Below are 17,460 nucleotides of genomic sequence, written 5' to 3'. Positions count from 1 at the left end.
CTTCCCTTCATGTGAATTATTTTTCAGTCAAACTGAACAAGTCACAGTGCCCTGATATTCCCTAAACTTGTCTGTCCCCATGTTTTTTTTTTTTCTAGACCAACTCCTTCCTCCTTGACTCTTCTCTTCCTTGACCCCCTTCATTTACTGCCAGTGAAAATTCAATGCTCCCCTTTAAGACCCATGCCACTTCCTTCATGAAGTCTGCCCAGATTTCCTGAGGGAGTGGTTCACTTTTTTTTTTTTTCCCTTTAAATCTCCACAGCACTCAGATTCTCTCTGGAAGCTTATAACCTGCATCATCCCTATCTTAGATGGTAAGCACCAGAAGGGCAAGTTTTGTTTTCATCATTTTCATTATCATTGCATCATTTTCCTTTCATCCCTCTCACCCCCTACACAGACATTTTCATAGAGTAGGTACTCAATAAACACTTCTTGTATTGGGTGAAAGGGAGCTTGCAGTTTGGGCTGTTGGGAGCTGAAGGGGGTGGGGGGGGTGGTGCTCCAAAGCTTTAGGAGACTATAGAGGTGTGTTCAGAATGGGGAGGCCAGGACCTGAGTGTGGAAGTGAGTGGGGAGTCTAGGCATCCTCAAAACCTTGTTGGGGAGAACAGGGGGCTGGGTGGGGTTAAAAGGGCACCGGGTGTTAGGGGAACCACAGGTTGACCTCAGCATCAGGTTTGATGGACCCCAACTGGCTGCATCCTTAATGACAGGCCAAAAACAAAAAGGGAGGTAGGAATCTGGAGGCTTGGATTCTCATCTCCTTCACTGGTCAGCTGGGTAGCCTTGGGCAAGTTACTTCCCCTCTCTGGGCCTATTCATCTATAAAATAGGTACCTGGCCACCTATGACCCTTTGAGTTCTGCTATTCTGATTCCGTGTCAAGGTTCTGAAGTAGAGGGGTGCTGATCAGTGGGGAGTTGTATATGCCCCCTCCCCCCAGGCCTGAGCACCAGGAATGACCCTAACTAGGTCCTGAACAGTGTTTCTCAGAGAAGGTGATAGAGCCCAAGTGGTAGCCTGGCTTAGAGGGCGTGGAGGTGGGTGGCAATAGCAGACGGTGTACCCAGTTCCGAGCAAGTCGAGTGCCCAGTTATCAGACCACAGGGAAGGGTTTTCAAGGATTCACCTTCCTTTGTTATGCTTCCCTGTCCTCTTCCTTGCCACATCCCCATCCTCAGTAGATACAGATCTGGGATGTGAAGCCCAGCTGCTCAACTGTGTGGCTCTGAGAAAGTCAGTTAACCTCTCTGAGCTTCAGTTTCCACATTTATGAATGGAGTTACTTAAATCTAACTCAGAAGATTGTTGTGGAACTCTGTGAAAGTGCCCAGTACTGTGTCCCTGCTGGATCTCCCTTCCTGAGCCTGGAAAAGGGCAGTTGATACAGATCGCTTCACAGGCCACAGGGAAAATGGGTAATGGTGCCCTGTGGGTGCACTGGGGGTGGGATGGGGCTTTCAGAGGGTAGGCAGATGGTGGGGAGGTTGGATGGGAAGAACAGGGAGAGGGGCATTGCCCAAGCAATCCCTGACTGTTAGGAAGACCCACTCCCCCTGTAGACCTACTTATTGTATAGTTGTCAAGGACCCAGGAACTGTCTGTAGTTTTTCTTTGGGGGTCCAGCCTTGAGCCGCAACTGATGGAAGAAGGGTGGGCCATATGGGGAAGGCTCCCCTGTCTCCTAGCAGGCCTGGCCTGCACATGCACTGTGGGTGTTCCTGCCACTCTTTTGAGCCTGGTTCATCCAAGGCCCCCAGTTTCTAATCTGGTTGGGAAGGATTTATTTTTGGGTCCCTGTAACCTAGCAATGGGCTCACATGACCAGTGGCAGCTGCAGGCTGAATATACCGTTGGATCCTGGCTCCTGGCAGGGGGTGTAGGCCAGACTGTGGGGGGAATAAAGGGAATGGAAAGGCTCTCACTCTGCTTTCCTCTTCAGCCCCTCAGCCTGGCCCCCAGATCGTGGGCACAGGGTGGGTGCCCGGGGAGCAGGCATGGCTGGTGCTGGTACAGGGGATCTGGACAGCCAGCCACGAGCCACGACGGGGAGGTCCCAGCTGTGAGCCTACTGTCTGTGTGGGGAGAGCTGGGTGTCCATGTGGATGTGGGGGGTGCAGAGAGGATCCAATGCTGGCATCCTGGGGGGCAAGCCCAGGCTGGGGAGTGGGCGGCTGAACTGACAGTCCACTTTGTGGGATCTCAGGGACACCCCTGGTCGATGCTGGAATCCCAGCATTCAGCTTCTTCCCTTTGTTCCCTGTTAAATTGTTAATATCCCTGGGAGAGGGAACACATTAGCTGCTATCAGCGTGAGTGGATTTATCAGCCTCTTTCCTGAAAGCAGGTTTCAACAGAGGCAGAGAGAACGGAGGAGGGCCGTGGGTGCCACTAAGCAGGTGAGGAGTTACTGGGAGAGAGCTGTAGGCACATAAAAGGTACTTGATAGATATTTATTGACTAGGTGGATGGACAGATGAAAGGTACACTTGGTTCGCTTCCAGGTCTCCTCCTGAGGGAGTAGGAAAGGGCTGGGGGAGGCCGGGGAGCATAGGGTGGATGTGACCCTGTCAAGGGGTGCCCGTGGGCAAGGGTGAGTGGGACAGGGCCGCCCCAAGGAGCAAGTCTGGGATGGAGAAATTAGACCTTAGGACCAGGGAGCCCATCACAATACTGAGGAGAGGGGTGCCACTGCCCCCAGTGTAACAGGAGCCCATTTCTGGGCCTGCATGTGGCATGGTGGGCAGTGGATTTCTGACGTGGTCTGTGTGACCACCCCAGTTTCTCCACCTTGGTCTGCCCCATCCTCCATTGCGCTAAACTCTAAAAAGAAGGATTGGCAGGATGGGACGGTGGCAGGTAATGTCAATAGCTATTCCAAATGCTGATTTCGATCATTTAACGAGATACAGCATAAGAAGTGCCTCCGCAGGCCGGGCCCTCGAAAAGTGGTATCTCCACCACCATCATCATATCATCACTGTTATTATTGTCATCAGCTGCCCCAGGGCCAGGACAGGAAGTTTTCCCTCCCTCCGTACTCCCAAACCAAAATGGCTTTCAGCAGCTGAGAGGATGCTCCAAGGTCCACTGCCTCCTTGGAACCACCTGTCCTAACAGCTCTCTGGGAGGGGCCTCAGGGCCTGGAGACTCTGCCCGCTGGCTGCCACACCAGTTGTTTGGCTAGCTCCCCCAAGCCTGAAAATAATGCTGTGTTTGTATTTCAGACTTCCTATCCCTATTCGATAAACTAGGGGTTGGGGGGGGGGTGTTAAGAATTTGTGCCCATTTTAAACAATTTTTTTTAATGCTTATTTATTTTTGAGAGAGAGAGAGAGACAGAGCATGAGTGGGGGAACGGCACAGAGAAGGAGACACAGAATCGGAAGCAGAATCCAGGCTCTGAGCTGTCAGCACAGAGCCTGATGCGGGGCTCGAACTCATGAACTGTGACATCGTGACCTGAGCCGAAGTCGGACGCTTAACCAACTGAGCCACCCAGATGCCCCAATTTTTGCCCATTTTATAGATAGAAAAACTAAGGCACAGATGGTCAACTTACAGGCCAAGGTCTTACCACCAACCAATAGAGTAGAGCTCAGCTAGAACCAAGGTTTTCTTCCCGATCCAGTGCTCTTTCTATAATCCTGTTCTGATGAGCCTGAGTCTGCCCTGGTTCTTTCTCAATCCTTCGAAGGGGGCATTGGCTGGGCCCCTGTAGGAAGCATGTGGGTGCTGATTAGGTTTTACCTGATTGATCCCAGAGGGTTTGACTGATCTCAAGATGATCCTGCCAACATGTCAGCACAGGGTTTGATAAAAATCATTTGGCTGTCTACAGGTTTACGTTTGATATTTTAATTTCACTTCCCTGTACTAAGGTATATGTCGTTTTGTTTTAGGCTGTTGCTTGAAAGGTAGTGGCCACTTCTATGGAATAGGCTTTAGGGCTTCAGCCCAGAGTCTCATGTTAGGTCTCCAGAGGGAGCACGGAGGAAAGAGTACATGTCTTGGCTCCAAACAGACCTGGGTTCAAATATTGGCTCTGGCACTTCCTATGTGTATGATCTGCGGAAAGTCACTTAACCTCTGGCGCCCTTTCCTCATCCATAAAGTAAGGGGAATAAAGGCTGCCTCATAGAACTTGTGTGGGGAGTGGAGGTACTGTATGTAAAGGACCTGGCACTTGTAAGAGCTCAAGAAAGGGTGGGGGGGGTGGATACTGGCGATCACTGCTCCAGCTCTGGGATGGTCAGGGGCCTTTTTGCAGGTGATCTGGGGCCTGGGGCAGCCACCTTGCTCTCTCTGGGTTGTTCTTATGGCTCTGTGGGTTAGGTCTGGTAAACAATTCCAGAACTCTCTTTCTTCCCTTTTGAGGACAAAAAGGAATTTCTGGATAGGCAAGTCTCTGGGCAGAGGGCTCTGGAGTAGGTTATCCTGTCTGAATTCCTGGTCCGATCTCATGTCTCTGCCATGTGTGGCTTTGGACAATCTCTTCACCTCTCTGGGCCTCAGAAACATGGATGCTTTGTCCTGTAGGATGTCTTAGAGCTCTGCAATATTAGGATCCTATCCTTGGGTGTCAGTCATATACCTAAGGGAAGTGATCGCTTCTTCATAGTGGGAAGCCATCCTTCTCCATCTCACCTCCAAAGGTTTAACAACATGACCTTGGACCCTCCATGGATAATGTACCCCAGCTCAGTCCAGTCCTATAAATCCAGATTAACCTGAGCCTTCCCTAGTCCCTGGTGCCCGCTTTATCTTCAGGGAGAAGCATTGTGGATCCCACCCCCCCACCCCATCCCCATAAGTTTTCACAGCCCACACCAAAGAAATTTACAATCTAAGAAAACAATGGTAATTTGCCTGTTTGAGGGACAAATGCAGGGTTAGGACAAGGCCTTTAGCTCCCCTTCAAAACTGAATGTCTGGGGCGCCTGGGTGGCTCAGTCGTTTGAGTGTCCGACTTCAGCTTGGGTCATGATCTCATGGTCCGTGAGTTCGAGCCCCCGCATTGGGCTCTGTGCTGAGGGCTCAGAGCCTGGAGCCTGCTTCTGATTCTGTGTCTCCCTCTCTCTCTGCCCCTCCCCTGCTCTTGCTCTGTCTCTCTCTCTCTTTCTCTCAAAAAAAAAAAAAATTGAAAACAAAATCGAATGTCACTCCTAAACCTATCCTTTGTACATATTTGGTATCTGCCAAAGAAGCCAGACCCTGAAGTCTTGGCCGCTGCCAGGCCTAACCCCGGCACCCTGTGTCTGCACTAACTGGCCTGCTATAAGGGCATCTTTGTTCTAATGTCACACGGAAGCATGCAATGGCACGGCTGTCAGGAGCCTCAGGATCATCTCTCCTATATTCTCTTTGAACAGATAAGAAATCTATGGCTGGGAAAGGCAAGTGACTTGCCCAAGGTCATACAACTAGTAAGTGCCAGAGCCAGGCCTTAAGCCTGGATTTTCTATGAGCACTGGGTGTTGTATGCAAGCAATGAATCATGGGAATCAACTCCCGAAGCCAAGAATACACTATAAACACTGTCTGTTAGCTAACTTGACAATAAATTGTATTAAAAAAAAATACAAAATGGATTTTTCTGATGCTAAATACCCTTTATACTTCATCAAGCTGGCCAGGAGTGTCTCCCCTGCCTACGGTCACTTAGTCCCACTAGAGTTTTGAGATGCCAGTCCAGCAGCCTGAGAGAAGTGAGGAGGATTGGAACCACCCCTGGGTGTCTTCCCTGGGGGCACTGGTGCCTGGCTCCTTGCTTCAGAAGTGGCTCCAAGGGGCTGGGTGGGAAGCAGGAGGCCATTAGGACCCAGAAGCTCGTGGAGCATCTTGCTCTGCCGGCTGCCTCTCACTGCTCACTGCAGTGGTTCAGGCTTCAGCAGCCTTGGAGAAGCATCAGCTGAGAGGAGCTATCACATGGGAGCCGGGAGCTGCTCAGCAAAGGTAGGAGTTGCTGACTAGGCCAGGAATGGGGGCCAGTCCAATGGCCTGATGGTGAGTGCTGAGGTACTCTGCAGGAGGGTAGCTCTGTGTCCCAGGGACCAGCCCACCCAGCCCACCCTACCTTATGGTGGGCAGTTTTGTCAAGGGATGGGCTCCCAGGTATCTCAAAGGCAGTATTGGGGTGTGGGCATGTCTGAAGCCTAGAGATGGGGGTTGATCTCCTGCCAGCGGGAGTACCCACATCCCACGGGCAGACAGGGTTCCCCATCTGTCTTGCTCCATGTCATAGAGATGGGTACCCCACATCCTTGGAGTGGGTCCCTTGATATCTACGCTCATGGGCAACTCTGTGTCCTGGGCGTGGGCAACTCTGCTGGGGAGAGGTGTGGTAGCCCCCTGGAAATCTCCCCTGGCTTACGAGGGGGCATGCTCTTGTCTGAAGAAAGGCTGGGCTCGGGTTCTTGAGGTGGAAGCTCTGTATTTGGGAAACAGGTGCATGCGAATCCCAACGACACCTCTGTGGCCTTGGGCTCGGCACTTATGCACATCTTGCATCCTGAAACAAGGATATTTGTAACTTGACCATGCCCTTGCTGGGAGACCAGACTTTAGCCCCTGTGGTGGCAAAGCCTGCCAGGTACTGAGAGGTGCTGGAGGTGAGGGAGGGCTTGCTGGAAGGAAGCAGTGGGAAGACGAGAGCATGTGAGAAGGCATGATGATGTGAGCTAGGGGTGGAGTGAGGCTCTCTGGGCTTCCCCTCTGACACCGTCATGCACAACCTTCTCATCCCCAACGCCCCCCCCCCCCCATCAGTGAGAAGGGTGCTGGGGAGCAGGAATGTTGGTCCATCTGTTAGGAGGTAAATTGGAATCCTGGTATTTAGGAGTCAGTGTGGAGATACCGGCAAGGCCGAGGGGGCTATGGAAACGAGAAACGTCCAATACCTTCTTGCCTAGGGCTCCATCATGGCTGCACAGAATCCCCTCCATCTCCACGTGGATACCATGTCTGCTTCCCTCAGTCTGGGACCCTGGGTGCACCTTGCTGGCAGACTCTTGATGTCCATGCAAACACGGGAGGCCTATCCTTCAGCTCCCAAGGCCTCAGAGCCACATCTTCTGGGCCCCACTCCCAGGTGGAAGGGACGAAGAAGTCACGGCCTGGAGAGTAAGGGGCAAGGACACCTCCCCTAGCGTTGCTCTCTGCATTTTTTCCTGTCAGACTGTCTTGTGAGAAGCTGATGTCTCCACTTTTGAGCCCTCTCTTCACCTTCTCTGTAGACCCTGAGCCTATGTGGCCATTTTAATTGTGAAACGAGCTTTCTGTTATCCCCGGGGAAAGGCATCTCTCTAGGCAATTGTCCAAAGTTAGGGCTGCCCCAAGTCCAGGAGCCCAGGTTACCCTTTCCAAAGCAGAGTCCCCTGGCTGACACATAGTTGATCTACTGAGTGTACTTGGGAGTACGTACTCGGGGGCAGGGATTTAACAGATAAGTTTGAGTTTGATATAATTGACAAAGTTATATTGAGTACTTATTGCATGCATTAGTGCAAGGTTGGTGGTAATGCCAAAACCCAAGGGTGGTTGTAAGGCTGTAACTATGGAGAGGGAATGGGGCCTGTCTGCCTTACATGGTCCACTTCATTACAGTCAGAGAAATGATGTGTTGTTTTTTTTTTAAGTTTATTTATTTTGAGAGAGAGAGAGAGGGAGGGAGGGAGAGAATCCCAAGCAGGCTCTGCACCATCAGTGCAGAGCCTGATGCAGGGCTCGAAATTACAAACCACGAGATCATGCCCTGAGCCGAAGTCACGACTGAGCCACCCAGATGCCCCACGATGGGTTTTTTAATTGAGCGACCACAAGGCCCTTTATAGCCCAGGAACTCACAGAGTCATTAAGTGTTGTCAGATATGGGAATCTGGGCGGTCGTCCAGTTCAACCTTCCCATTTTACAGATGAAGAAACTGTGATCCATGGAACTTGTGACTTGTCTACAGACAGACCATCAGACTTGGCATGTCCATAGTTTGCCTCTAATTTGCATACCTTCACACATTATACTGAGAGACTGTAAGAATAGGATATGGAAATGAAAATAATTTATAATTGCATTATTATTTCAATTATATGCAAACTTAATATGGATAACGAGACACATAAAACATTTGATCTGCCCTTTGATCAGAAATGAGGGATGCTGAAACCCCAGACTTCGTCCTCTCCCAATTTCCTTCAGTTGCCTTCTCTGCTTTATGCTCCCCTATTTCCATGATAACAGTGACCTAGCCTCTCTCACCCCTGTGCCCCTCTTAGACACCTACTCCTCCCTCCTTACTCTGGATTCTGCTAACAGTCCAGGACCAGGAGGACTCTGGGCCAGGGATCTGCTCCAGTGATCAGAGACCTGGGACCTGGGGAGTGCGAGGTTGGGAGCATTTCCTTTCCCATCTGCAGGGGCACAGTGGCCTTGAGAAGCTAATGAGTGGGTGAGGAAGGGCAGCTGTCAAGTGACTTACCCCTTCTGGCTTGGGGGGCAGTGGAGGCTGGATGAGCTGACATCCCAGCTTCCTTCCAGCTGGGACATTTTGTTTTCACTGTTCCTTTTCAACACTCCCCAAATGGCAACTCTGTGTCTGGGGGGATGGTGATGTCACAGGAGACTAAAGCAAGGTCCTTCCCCCTTTCAGGTGATCTCTTCCAAATGGGAGCCCCAGAACACTGACAGACATTTTTAGAGATGGTTCAAGTTCAACGACTATTCATCGAATGCCTACTGCGTTCCAGCCGCCGTGGGGGGCACCGTCTGGTGGGTAGAGTACTGGCCTTGGAGCCCGAGTGCTTGGGCTGCGGGTACACACGCAGACCTTGCCACTTTTGGTAAGTTATTTCCCCTCTCTAGGCCTGTTTCATCAATTGCAAAATGGGGATAAGAATAGCATCTACCTCATAGGTTGTGTGAGGATTAAAATGAGTTTATTTACGTACAGTGCTTTAGAACAGGGTTTGGCATGTGGAAAGCACCACGTAAATGTTATGCTTATTGGTAGTATTGTTATGAAGTCTCACCGGACCCTCCAAACACAGTTGTGAAGTAGATATTATTCTCTTCATTTTACAGATGTCTTTGTGAGGAAACTGAAGTTCACAAGAGTCACAGAGTTAGCAATTCCCAGACCTGAAACTGGAAACCAGATCCTGTGTCCCTTCTACTCCCCAACAGCTCCTGCCATTTGGAGAGTCAAGAGATCGGGAAATTTACATAAGCAACTTTAAAACTGGGGCACTATCCTGGAGCTCAGCGGGACCCCGGGAGAGGGAGAAAGAGGATTTAGAATCTCTGGCTAACAATCCCTGAGAGGGGAGAAGGGTATGGAGAACAGAGGAAAGGAAAAGAAACAAGGAGCCCGAGACCACTCAGAAGGTGGAGTGTTGAGTGAGTGAGGCTCCAGCATCTCTCACATCTCCTGCTTCTTCGATGTCACCAAAGTGGACCAGAGCCACCATCTTCCAGAAAGGAGAGATGAGCTTCTGAGCCCTCCGTTCTCTATGCACAGTCTGACCTGGGAGGCTGGCGGTAAGAGCCTGTCCAGGAGGCTCCAGCAGGAGGCGCCCTCCCCCCCTATCCCCACACACCAAATTGGGAAGCCTGGGCCTGGGCTGGCCATCCCAGGGTCACTGGACTAGGATGGGGGATGGGCCTGTGACGGGAGGTGCCCTGGGTGTCCTCTTCCGGCCCCATGGAGTCCTCTCCCATCCCCCAGTCATCAGGGAACTCTTCCACTCTGGGGAGGGTCCCTCAAACACCAGGTCCCTCTACTGCCAGTGGGGTCCCAGAGGTGGGGCTGCAGGACGTGGCCTCAGAATCTGTGGCCCTCTTCTTCATGCTCCTGCTGGACTTGATCGCTGTGGCTGGCAACGCCGCTGTGATGGCTGTTATCGCCAAGACACCTGCCCTCCGAAAATTCGTCTTCGTCTTCCACCTGTGCTTGGTGGACCTGTTGGCCGCCCTGACCCTCATGCCCCTGGCCATGCTCTCCAGCTCTGCCCTCTTTGACCATGACCTCTTTGGGGAGGTCGCCTGCCGCCTCTACTTGTTCCTGAGCATATGCTTCGTTAGCCTGGCCATTCTCTCGGTGTCCGCCATCAACGTGGAGCGCTACTATTACGTTGTCCACCCCATGCGCTACGAGGTGCGCATGACGCTGGGGCTGGTGGCCTCTGTGCTGGTGGGTGTGTGGGTGAAAGCCTTGGCCATGGCTTCTGTGCCAGTGTTGGGAAGGGTCTCCCGGGAGGAGGGAGCGCCCAGCACCCCCCCAGGCTGCTCACTCCAATGGAGCCACAGTGCCTACTGCCAGCTTTTCGTGGTGGTCTTTGCTGCCCTTTACTTTTTGTTGCCTCTGCTCCTTATCCTTGTGGTTTACTGCAGCATGTTCCGAGTAGCTCGAGTGGCTGCCATGCAGCACGGACCGCTGCCCACGTGGATGGAGACGCCCCGGCAACGCTCCGAGTCTCTCAGCAGCCGCTCCACCATGGTCACCAGCTCGGGGGCTCCCCAGACCACTCCGCACCGGACGTTCGGGGGAGGGAAGGCTGCGGTGGTCCTCCTAGCTGTGGGGGGACAGTTTCTGCTCTGTTGGTTGCCCTACTTTTCTTTCCACCTCTACGTGGCCCTGAGTGCTCAGCCCATTTCGACCGGGCAGGTGGAGAACGTGGTGACCTGGATCGGCTACTTCTGCTTCACTTCCAACCCTTTCTTCTATGGATGTCTCAACCGGCAGATCCGGGGCGAGCTCAGCAAGCAGTTTGTCTGCTTCTTCAAGCCAGCTCCGGAGGAGGAGCTGAGGCTACCTAGCCGGGAGGGCTCCATTGAGGAGAACTTCCTGCAGTTCCTTCAGGGTACTGGTTGTCCTTCCGAGTCCTGGGTTTCCCGACCCGTACCCAGCCCCAAGCAGGAACCACCTGCCGTTGACTTTCGAATTCCAGGCCAGATAGCTGAGGAGACCTCGGAGTTCCTGGAGCAACAACTCACCAGCGACATCATCATGTCGGACAGCTACCTCCGGCCCGCCCCCTCACCTCGACTGGAATCCTGATGGGCTTCTGGACACTTGGAGGGAGATGGGGCTGGGGCCATTGACGACTGAAGGAACATCTTGTGGGATCACCTTTTCCCAGCTAGCAGGGGCTGGGGCTGGGGTCTCTGCACACAGCTTTTGCTTAGCGTTCTCTGGGTCAGGAACAATGCCAACAGGATGAATGTGTGGCAAAAGCCTTGGACATGGCTCTGATCCTTGACTACTGGGGGAGGGAACCTGGTGAGATGGTAATGAGAATAAACGGTCACCAAGGTGAGATAATGCCTTTCAACCAGTGAACTTTCCATGCCTCAGGAAGCAGGGAAACTCTCTAAGCGTAGGAGTTGGAGGGTATAGAGCAGCAGGCCAGGTTTGGAGTTAAACTGGGGATCCTTTAGGATATTTCATTTTTCAGTGCAATTGTCCAGGGCAGTAACTCCACTCAGGCAAGGTAAGAAAATGATCTTTGTCTTCTCCTTTCCTTGCTAGGTTTAAGAACGAAATAAAGTACAGCCAAATGTTTCCATTTGAGTTAATGGCTCTTTTTCTAGTTTTAGACCCGAGGGCCAGCTGGATTTATTCCTTTCCTGAGTTTGGCCAGAAGCAAGGGGGAAATAGCAGCCAGGGTACAGAGAGTAGAAGGCAGGAAAGCTGACTGCAGCTCTCCCACCCTCGAGGAAGAGCCCTTCTGTTCTATTCTTCTGTCGCTCTACTTCACATGGGAGATCAAACTTGGGGCTTGATCTCAGCAAAGGCAAGGATATGACAGGATGGCTCTTTCTCCTCATTTTTTTAGAATGAAGAAGTGGAAAGATTGGGAGTTGGATGGCTGAAGGTGGGGGTTAGCATTTGAATGGCTAAGATGGTTGGATACAGAGAGGCCAGATAATCACCTTGACCAATAAAACTGTAAATCTTTTTTTTTTTTTTTCCCTTTCTAGGATTGGCCTCCCTGATCTCTCTCCTCATGGCAGTGACCCACCTCCAGCCCCCTGGACAATCGGGTACAAGAGACTAAGGTTGGGAATGGGAAGGGTGGGGTTTCCATGGTCCATTAAATGCCTCCCTTCTCCCATTCATCGCTCTCAAAATTAGCTTCAGTGACAAAAGACTTAAATCTCTCTCCTACCCGAAGCCCTGGGTTGGAGAGAGGGCACAAGAGTTGGGTTCAGCTGTTTACTGATTGAGACTATAGGAACTTGTTGGTTGGTATTGGTGGTGGTATTTTCAAGCAGGGGGAATAGTTGAAAATTGGACAGGACACTCATCTGGGACTACCTGTCCATCCACTTCCCTCTGTTGAATCAAATAACACTAAAGGATTGAGGCAGGACCAGAGGGTGGTTTGATCTGTATTTGAACAAATTCCTGACTCATTGAACATTAAAGGGTAAGATGGGCTGGTGGGAGTGGGCCCTTTGAATGGCCAATAAATAATTTTTATTATAAAAAGTTATACTGATATCAACATTTCCTATTTTAGTCCAATTCAGTACATAATAGTTGAATACCCAGTATTCTCTGGGACCCACACAGAGTCACTGCCTTTGAGGAGTTCATAGTCTAATTTGATCAGGCACCTTGTATTTTTACAGAGCATTTATATCTGGTAAAACACTAAAGAATGTTGGAGACATATATTAAAGAACACATTGCAGTTCAGTCCACTGCAGCAAGATACTTACATGGAAACTTCCTGTGGGCTGTGGAAAGTGTGGAAAGTGTGAAGGTTGTAAATGAAACCCTAGTTGAGGAAAATAATTTACTTACTGAGACTGAGCAAATCTCCCTTTAGATCTAGGAAAATTTACAGGTTTCTGTCTCCCTACCACCAGACTTACTCTAGTCTAGGACCCATTACACTGAGGAAATCCCTTAGATAGTATATATACCAAGGAGAATCTTTCGTGACTGAAAAACAAGTTCTCCTCGCTTTCCTCCCTTTTAAGATAAACCTGTTAAGGGAGGAACCTCATTCCTAGATAACAGGAAAAAACCTCTTCAAACATCATTGATCAGCTAGTAGGCCCTAAGCATTGCCAGCAGGTGGCAGTGTGAGTCCAATGGAAACAGGAAAGGTGTGTGTTGGGGACGGGGGCTGTGGGGAAAGGGAATGGGGAGAGGGGAGGACATTAAACATTGCCTGGCAGCCATTTTGTTAATTTATTTTTCCTTTTCCTTTGACTTTGCCCTCCAACCCTTCCTTCAAATATATCAAAAAAATTTTAAGTGCAAGGGTATCTCTAATTCAGGCTGAAATCTCCTGACACTGTGATCTCACTGGCATTTATTACAGAATTTGACACATGCTGGTTCATTTGCCATTTATTTTTCCCTGCTTGAGTGGATCATGAAGGAAACAAAAATTTCTCTTCTATTATGCTGAGAATTCTCCCAACAATTTCTGCCATGACCACCTTCCAGTTGTTTTCTAGTCACCAGGATCGCTTGGTAAAGTTGGCTATTTAATCCTTGACTGTGCAAGCTGTTCCTGGACCAAATTTGACTTCTCTAGTCAGCTCAAGAATCAACAGGTTGAGACAACTTTCCTGTCACTTTTCCTGGACCCCAGTGGTGTTGGGGTAACCCTCAAGCCTAGATGAAAATCTTGTGTCATCAGGGCTCCCCAAGTAACATCTTATAGTGGCATGGTAGAAAAGGGGTGAGTTTGGAGGCAGACATCTACTTACTCACGGTGTGACCTTGGGAAAGATGCTTAATTTCTCTGAGCCTATTTATTCATCTGTAAAATGGGGGTAACATTACCTACCTCACAGGGTTGTTGTGAGGATTAAAAGAGATGACCATGTGGAAGCACCTAGCCATACCTGGCAAATAGGTACTCAATAAATATTGGTTTTTCTTCCCTTTCCTCTTGCCCTATTCCCCCATAAGTATTGATTATGAGAAAGCCATCCCTTTTATTCTAACAGTCATTTGGGAATGAGTAGGAGGCTTTTTAAACTTTGAAGAACCTGCATTACTAAATTATAGTGGATGAAGTTGTTTATTGTGGCTCTCAAGAAATCCCCCCAGTTAATGAATCATCACCACAGAGAGCTTTCTGGTGGGGCCTTATCTTCTAAGGTTTAAATTCTATTAAGGAAATAGTTTTTAATCCCAGGGGAAAGTTTGGGGGACTACGAGAGTTTTCCTCTCTAGAATGTATGATGAGAGTATTTGTGCAGCTATTTGGTAGTAAGGGTGATTTAGGACCACTTTCACGGTAGTACCCAGAATTAGGAGTGAAAGGGCTGAGTCTCCAGCTTTTGCAGTGGATTTATTTTCAGGTGATGAGAGAGCTGAGAAACAAATCTACTAGAACTTCCCTTTTTGTGTGATACTACAACGGGAAATTTTAGTAGGAGTTTCGCAGGATGCACTGGTTTGTTTCGGGGTGTGGGACTGAGGCTAACTGATTTTGGTAGAAGTCCGAAGCCCCTTAACGCAGGATCATCTATCGGCACTAAAACTGGCTTATATTGGAGAAAGGCGGCATGGAAATTTTTTGGAGGAACTACACGCTTACCTTTCAGGTAACAGAATATCTTGGCGATTTCAAGTGGCCTTTTGCCAACATAGTCACTTGGCAACTCGTAGCTAACGGCACAAGGACCAAGGTACATTTTGAGAGCAGGAAGCGGTGGGCCAAAGGAGGGCAGAAAGGGATCGCTAAGGTCCCAGGCATGGTCAGTCTTACAGACCTCAGATTTGAAGCGTGGCCGGGCCCCAGGCTCTGCAGTTTGTTCTCATCCCGTAGACCGGGCTGAGACAACCCTGGCAGAGAAAGTTTCCTACACTTGGGAAGGGGCTCCGGGTCTCCATAGCCAGAGATCAAAGGGGCTTTCCGACCAGTGAGAAATCCCCAGCAGAAATTCCGGCGCGGGCTGTGGCCTCTTAATTTGGGACCCTCCCCAACCTCCAATCCAAAGCCTGCTGTGTGACCTCAGGAGGGTGCCACGAACGGGAGAAGCCAGTCCCTGGTTTTCCTCCATTTATCCAAATAAGGCAGCCGAAAAGGAGAAGAGGCACTAAGGTCGAGCGGCGTAACAGAAGCTCGATCAGACCTGGCTACTCCGCGGAAACGCCGCTCTGCCTCACCGGCCCTCTCCCCGTACTTCCGCTTTTCGTTGCTCCTCCTCTACCCCAGCTGGACAGGTTTGAGCAGTAACCGTCGCGGGGCGTTTCCGGAAGTGTCGTAAACGCCGGATATCCGGTTCCTTCGGGCGCTCAGGGAGCTGACGGAGAGGGCCGCCGCCCAGCAGTAGACGCTGTCTCAGCGAGCCGAGTCGCAGTCTCCGCGGTGTGTGAGTGAGCCCGGGCTCTGTCCCCTCTCCCGCCGCCGCCATGGGCTGCACGTTGAGCGCCGAGGACAAGGCGGCGGTGGAGCGGAGCAAGATGATCGACCGCAACTTGCGGGAGGACGGGGAGAAAGCGGCCAAAGAAGTGAAGCTGCTGCTACTCGGTGAGGGGCTGAGGGCGGAGCTGGCAGGGTGCATGGGAGGGCCTAGGCACTCGGGAGCCCTGAGGAGGGTCGGGCCCAGTCGGCGGAAAGGACCCTGAAGGGATCTGGAGGCGTGACGGCCGTGGGGCGGGGTGTTCGTTGGTGGCTGAAGCTCTGGAGGGCGTGATGAGGGGAGGGGGTGGGGTTTGGAGTTGTAGGAATTAGGCTGGAGGGAGGGTGTGACTCCGTGCTGGAATTGCGTTTACTGAAGAGAGCTTGGGAGTGTGGGGCAGTAGGACATTGAGACCCATGTTAGGAATATGGGAAAGGCTCATAAAGGAAGAGCTGGTATTAGGGAAGGTTTTTCAGAGGGTTAGAATGTGTTCATAGCAAAGAAGACGGGGTAGAGTTTGTTGGGGTTGTAGAATGGCTTATGAGTTTGGAGCGTGGTGATAACTTACTTTGACAGGATGTAGTTGGGATGCTTGAATGATTAATGTAAATAAAGGGGCAGGGACCGAGTGGTCACATAAGGGCCCTGTCATTTGTTAGCGAGTGGACATTTTGAACTGTTGGTAGGGTGAAGGAACCCTGGATTATCCTGGAACGTGAAGATGTGTGGTTGAGATAAAATTATAAGTTCTCAGATATAAAAGAGCTTGGGTACAGAGGCTGTCTATACTTTTCCACCTTTTTCTATCATTTTTACTCCCTTAAGGTTTTATAACTCTTTCCTTTGTTATTATAAAGGGGGGAGGTGGTGTGAGCTGAGGAAATTTAAGGACTGGCTTGTTTGAGGTTTGTGGCAAAAGATACAGCGGACAAAAGATTACATACTTGGGAGCTGCTGAATAGTTGCTAGGGGTGACTGCAGTGGGAATGGAGTTATCTTAGGATAAATTATGGAATTGGACACAGTATAAAAGCTGTGACAAACTTCTGGTGAACTTTTTAATCTTTTTTGGTTTCTTCAAACTAAAAATACTGGCTTCAGAAAATTACTGTTTATTTTACCCGACATTCCTTTTGAGCAGTTTTTAGGTACAGTCAGATGCATTTTGCTCCGCACGATTAGTTTAAACATTTTGGAGACTGGCTTTTAGAGACTCAGTAAGTCATAGACCCTGGTATTAGCTTACTGATAAGTTAAGCCATGATTCCTTTACTATTAGTATTTTCTACAATTCTTTTAGAGAAGAGTAAGTAGGAGTATTGGTTTCTGTAAACAAAAGAACTTTTTAAAACAATTGTTTTTTGAGGAAAATGAGTCGCTTTAGGAGAATTGCCAGATTTTCAGGGTGTAAAGCTCCAGAGGGCAGAATGCACTACCATAACCCAAGGCATATTTTGTATTCCAGGATGTGCTGGGTGCCCATGCTAGTCTCTTGATGTTAATGTATCTAGTGGTTTGTCGATTGCGGACGACTGGGAACAGCTCTTGGATCTAGGGGGAAAGTTATGCATTGGAGCTTGAGCTTTTGGTTTCAATATCTGACTTTTTATAACATATGAATTCGAATTGTAGTTCTAGACTGCCACTCTCTATAGAACAGGTATCTTTTGTGGATGAGCATGGTCCATGACATATAGTAGGTGCTCCTTAAATATTTGCTATTAACTAGCATGAACCAGCTAATGTTGGACATGGCTCTTTGGGTTTTTTTTTTTTTTTTTTAATTTTTTTTTTTTCAACGTTTTTTATTTATTTTTGGGACAGAGAGAGATAGAGCATGAACGGGGGAGGGGCAGAGAGAGAGGGAGACACAGAATCGGAAACAGGCTCTGGGCTCCGAGCCATCAGCCCAGAGCCTGACGCGGGGCTCGAACTCACGGACCGCGAGATCGTGACCTGGCTGAAGTCGGACGCCTAACCGACTGCGCCACCCAGGCGCCCCTCTTTGGGGTTTTTTAGACACTTAATATAAACCATTATACCCAAGGCATTAATGTTGTCTGTATTGATTGATTGGTTATGAA

The 17,460-nt window shown here is 49.9% G+C and overlaps 2 protein-coding genes across 2 annotated transcripts in view; both read left to right on the top strand.

The window, feature by feature from the left end:
* Nucleotides 1–9,701: 9,701 nt before the first annotated feature.
* Nucleotides 9,702–12,052, top strand: GPR61 (G protein-coupled receptor 61). The gene is made up of 2 exons (XM_049616629.1): nucleotides 9,702–11,312; nucleotides 11,981–12,052. The coding sequence occupies exon 1, from the start codon at nucleotides 9,702–9,704 to the stop codon at nucleotides 11,055–11,057; it is 1,356 nt and encodes a 451-aa protein (XP_049472586.1). The 3' UTR covers nucleotides 11,058–11,312; nucleotides 11,981–12,052.
* A 3,187-nt stretch (nucleotides 12,053–15,239) lies between these two features.
* GNAI3 (G protein subunit alpha i3) overlaps nucleotides 15,240–17,460 on the top strand; it is a 38,372-nt gene continuing 36,151 nt past the window's right edge. Inside the window, exon 1 of the mRNA XM_049616630.1 lies at nucleotides 15,240–15,504. Within this exon, the coding sequence (XP_049472587.1) occupies nucleotides 15,387–15,504 (118 nt within the window). The 5' untranslated portion in view covers nucleotides 15,240–15,386. The remainder of the gene's footprint in view (nucleotides 15,505–17,460) is intronic.

This window comes from Panthera uncia, assembly GCF_023721935.1.
Source record: "Panthera uncia isolate 11264 chromosome C1 unlocalized genomic scaffold, Puncia_PCG_1.0 HiC_scaffold_4, whole genome shotgun sequence".
NCBI classification, from domain to species: Eukaryota; Metazoa; Chordata; class Mammalia; order Carnivora; family Felidae; genus Panthera; species Panthera uncia.
This window is presented reverse-complemented; position numbering and strand designations above follow the sequence as displayed.

Excerpts from the sequence above, each read along its gene's own strand:
- GPR61 (XM_049616629.1), top strand. The coding sequence starts at position 9,702 with ATGGAGTCCTCTCCCATCCCCCAGTCATCAGGGAACTCTTCCACTCTG.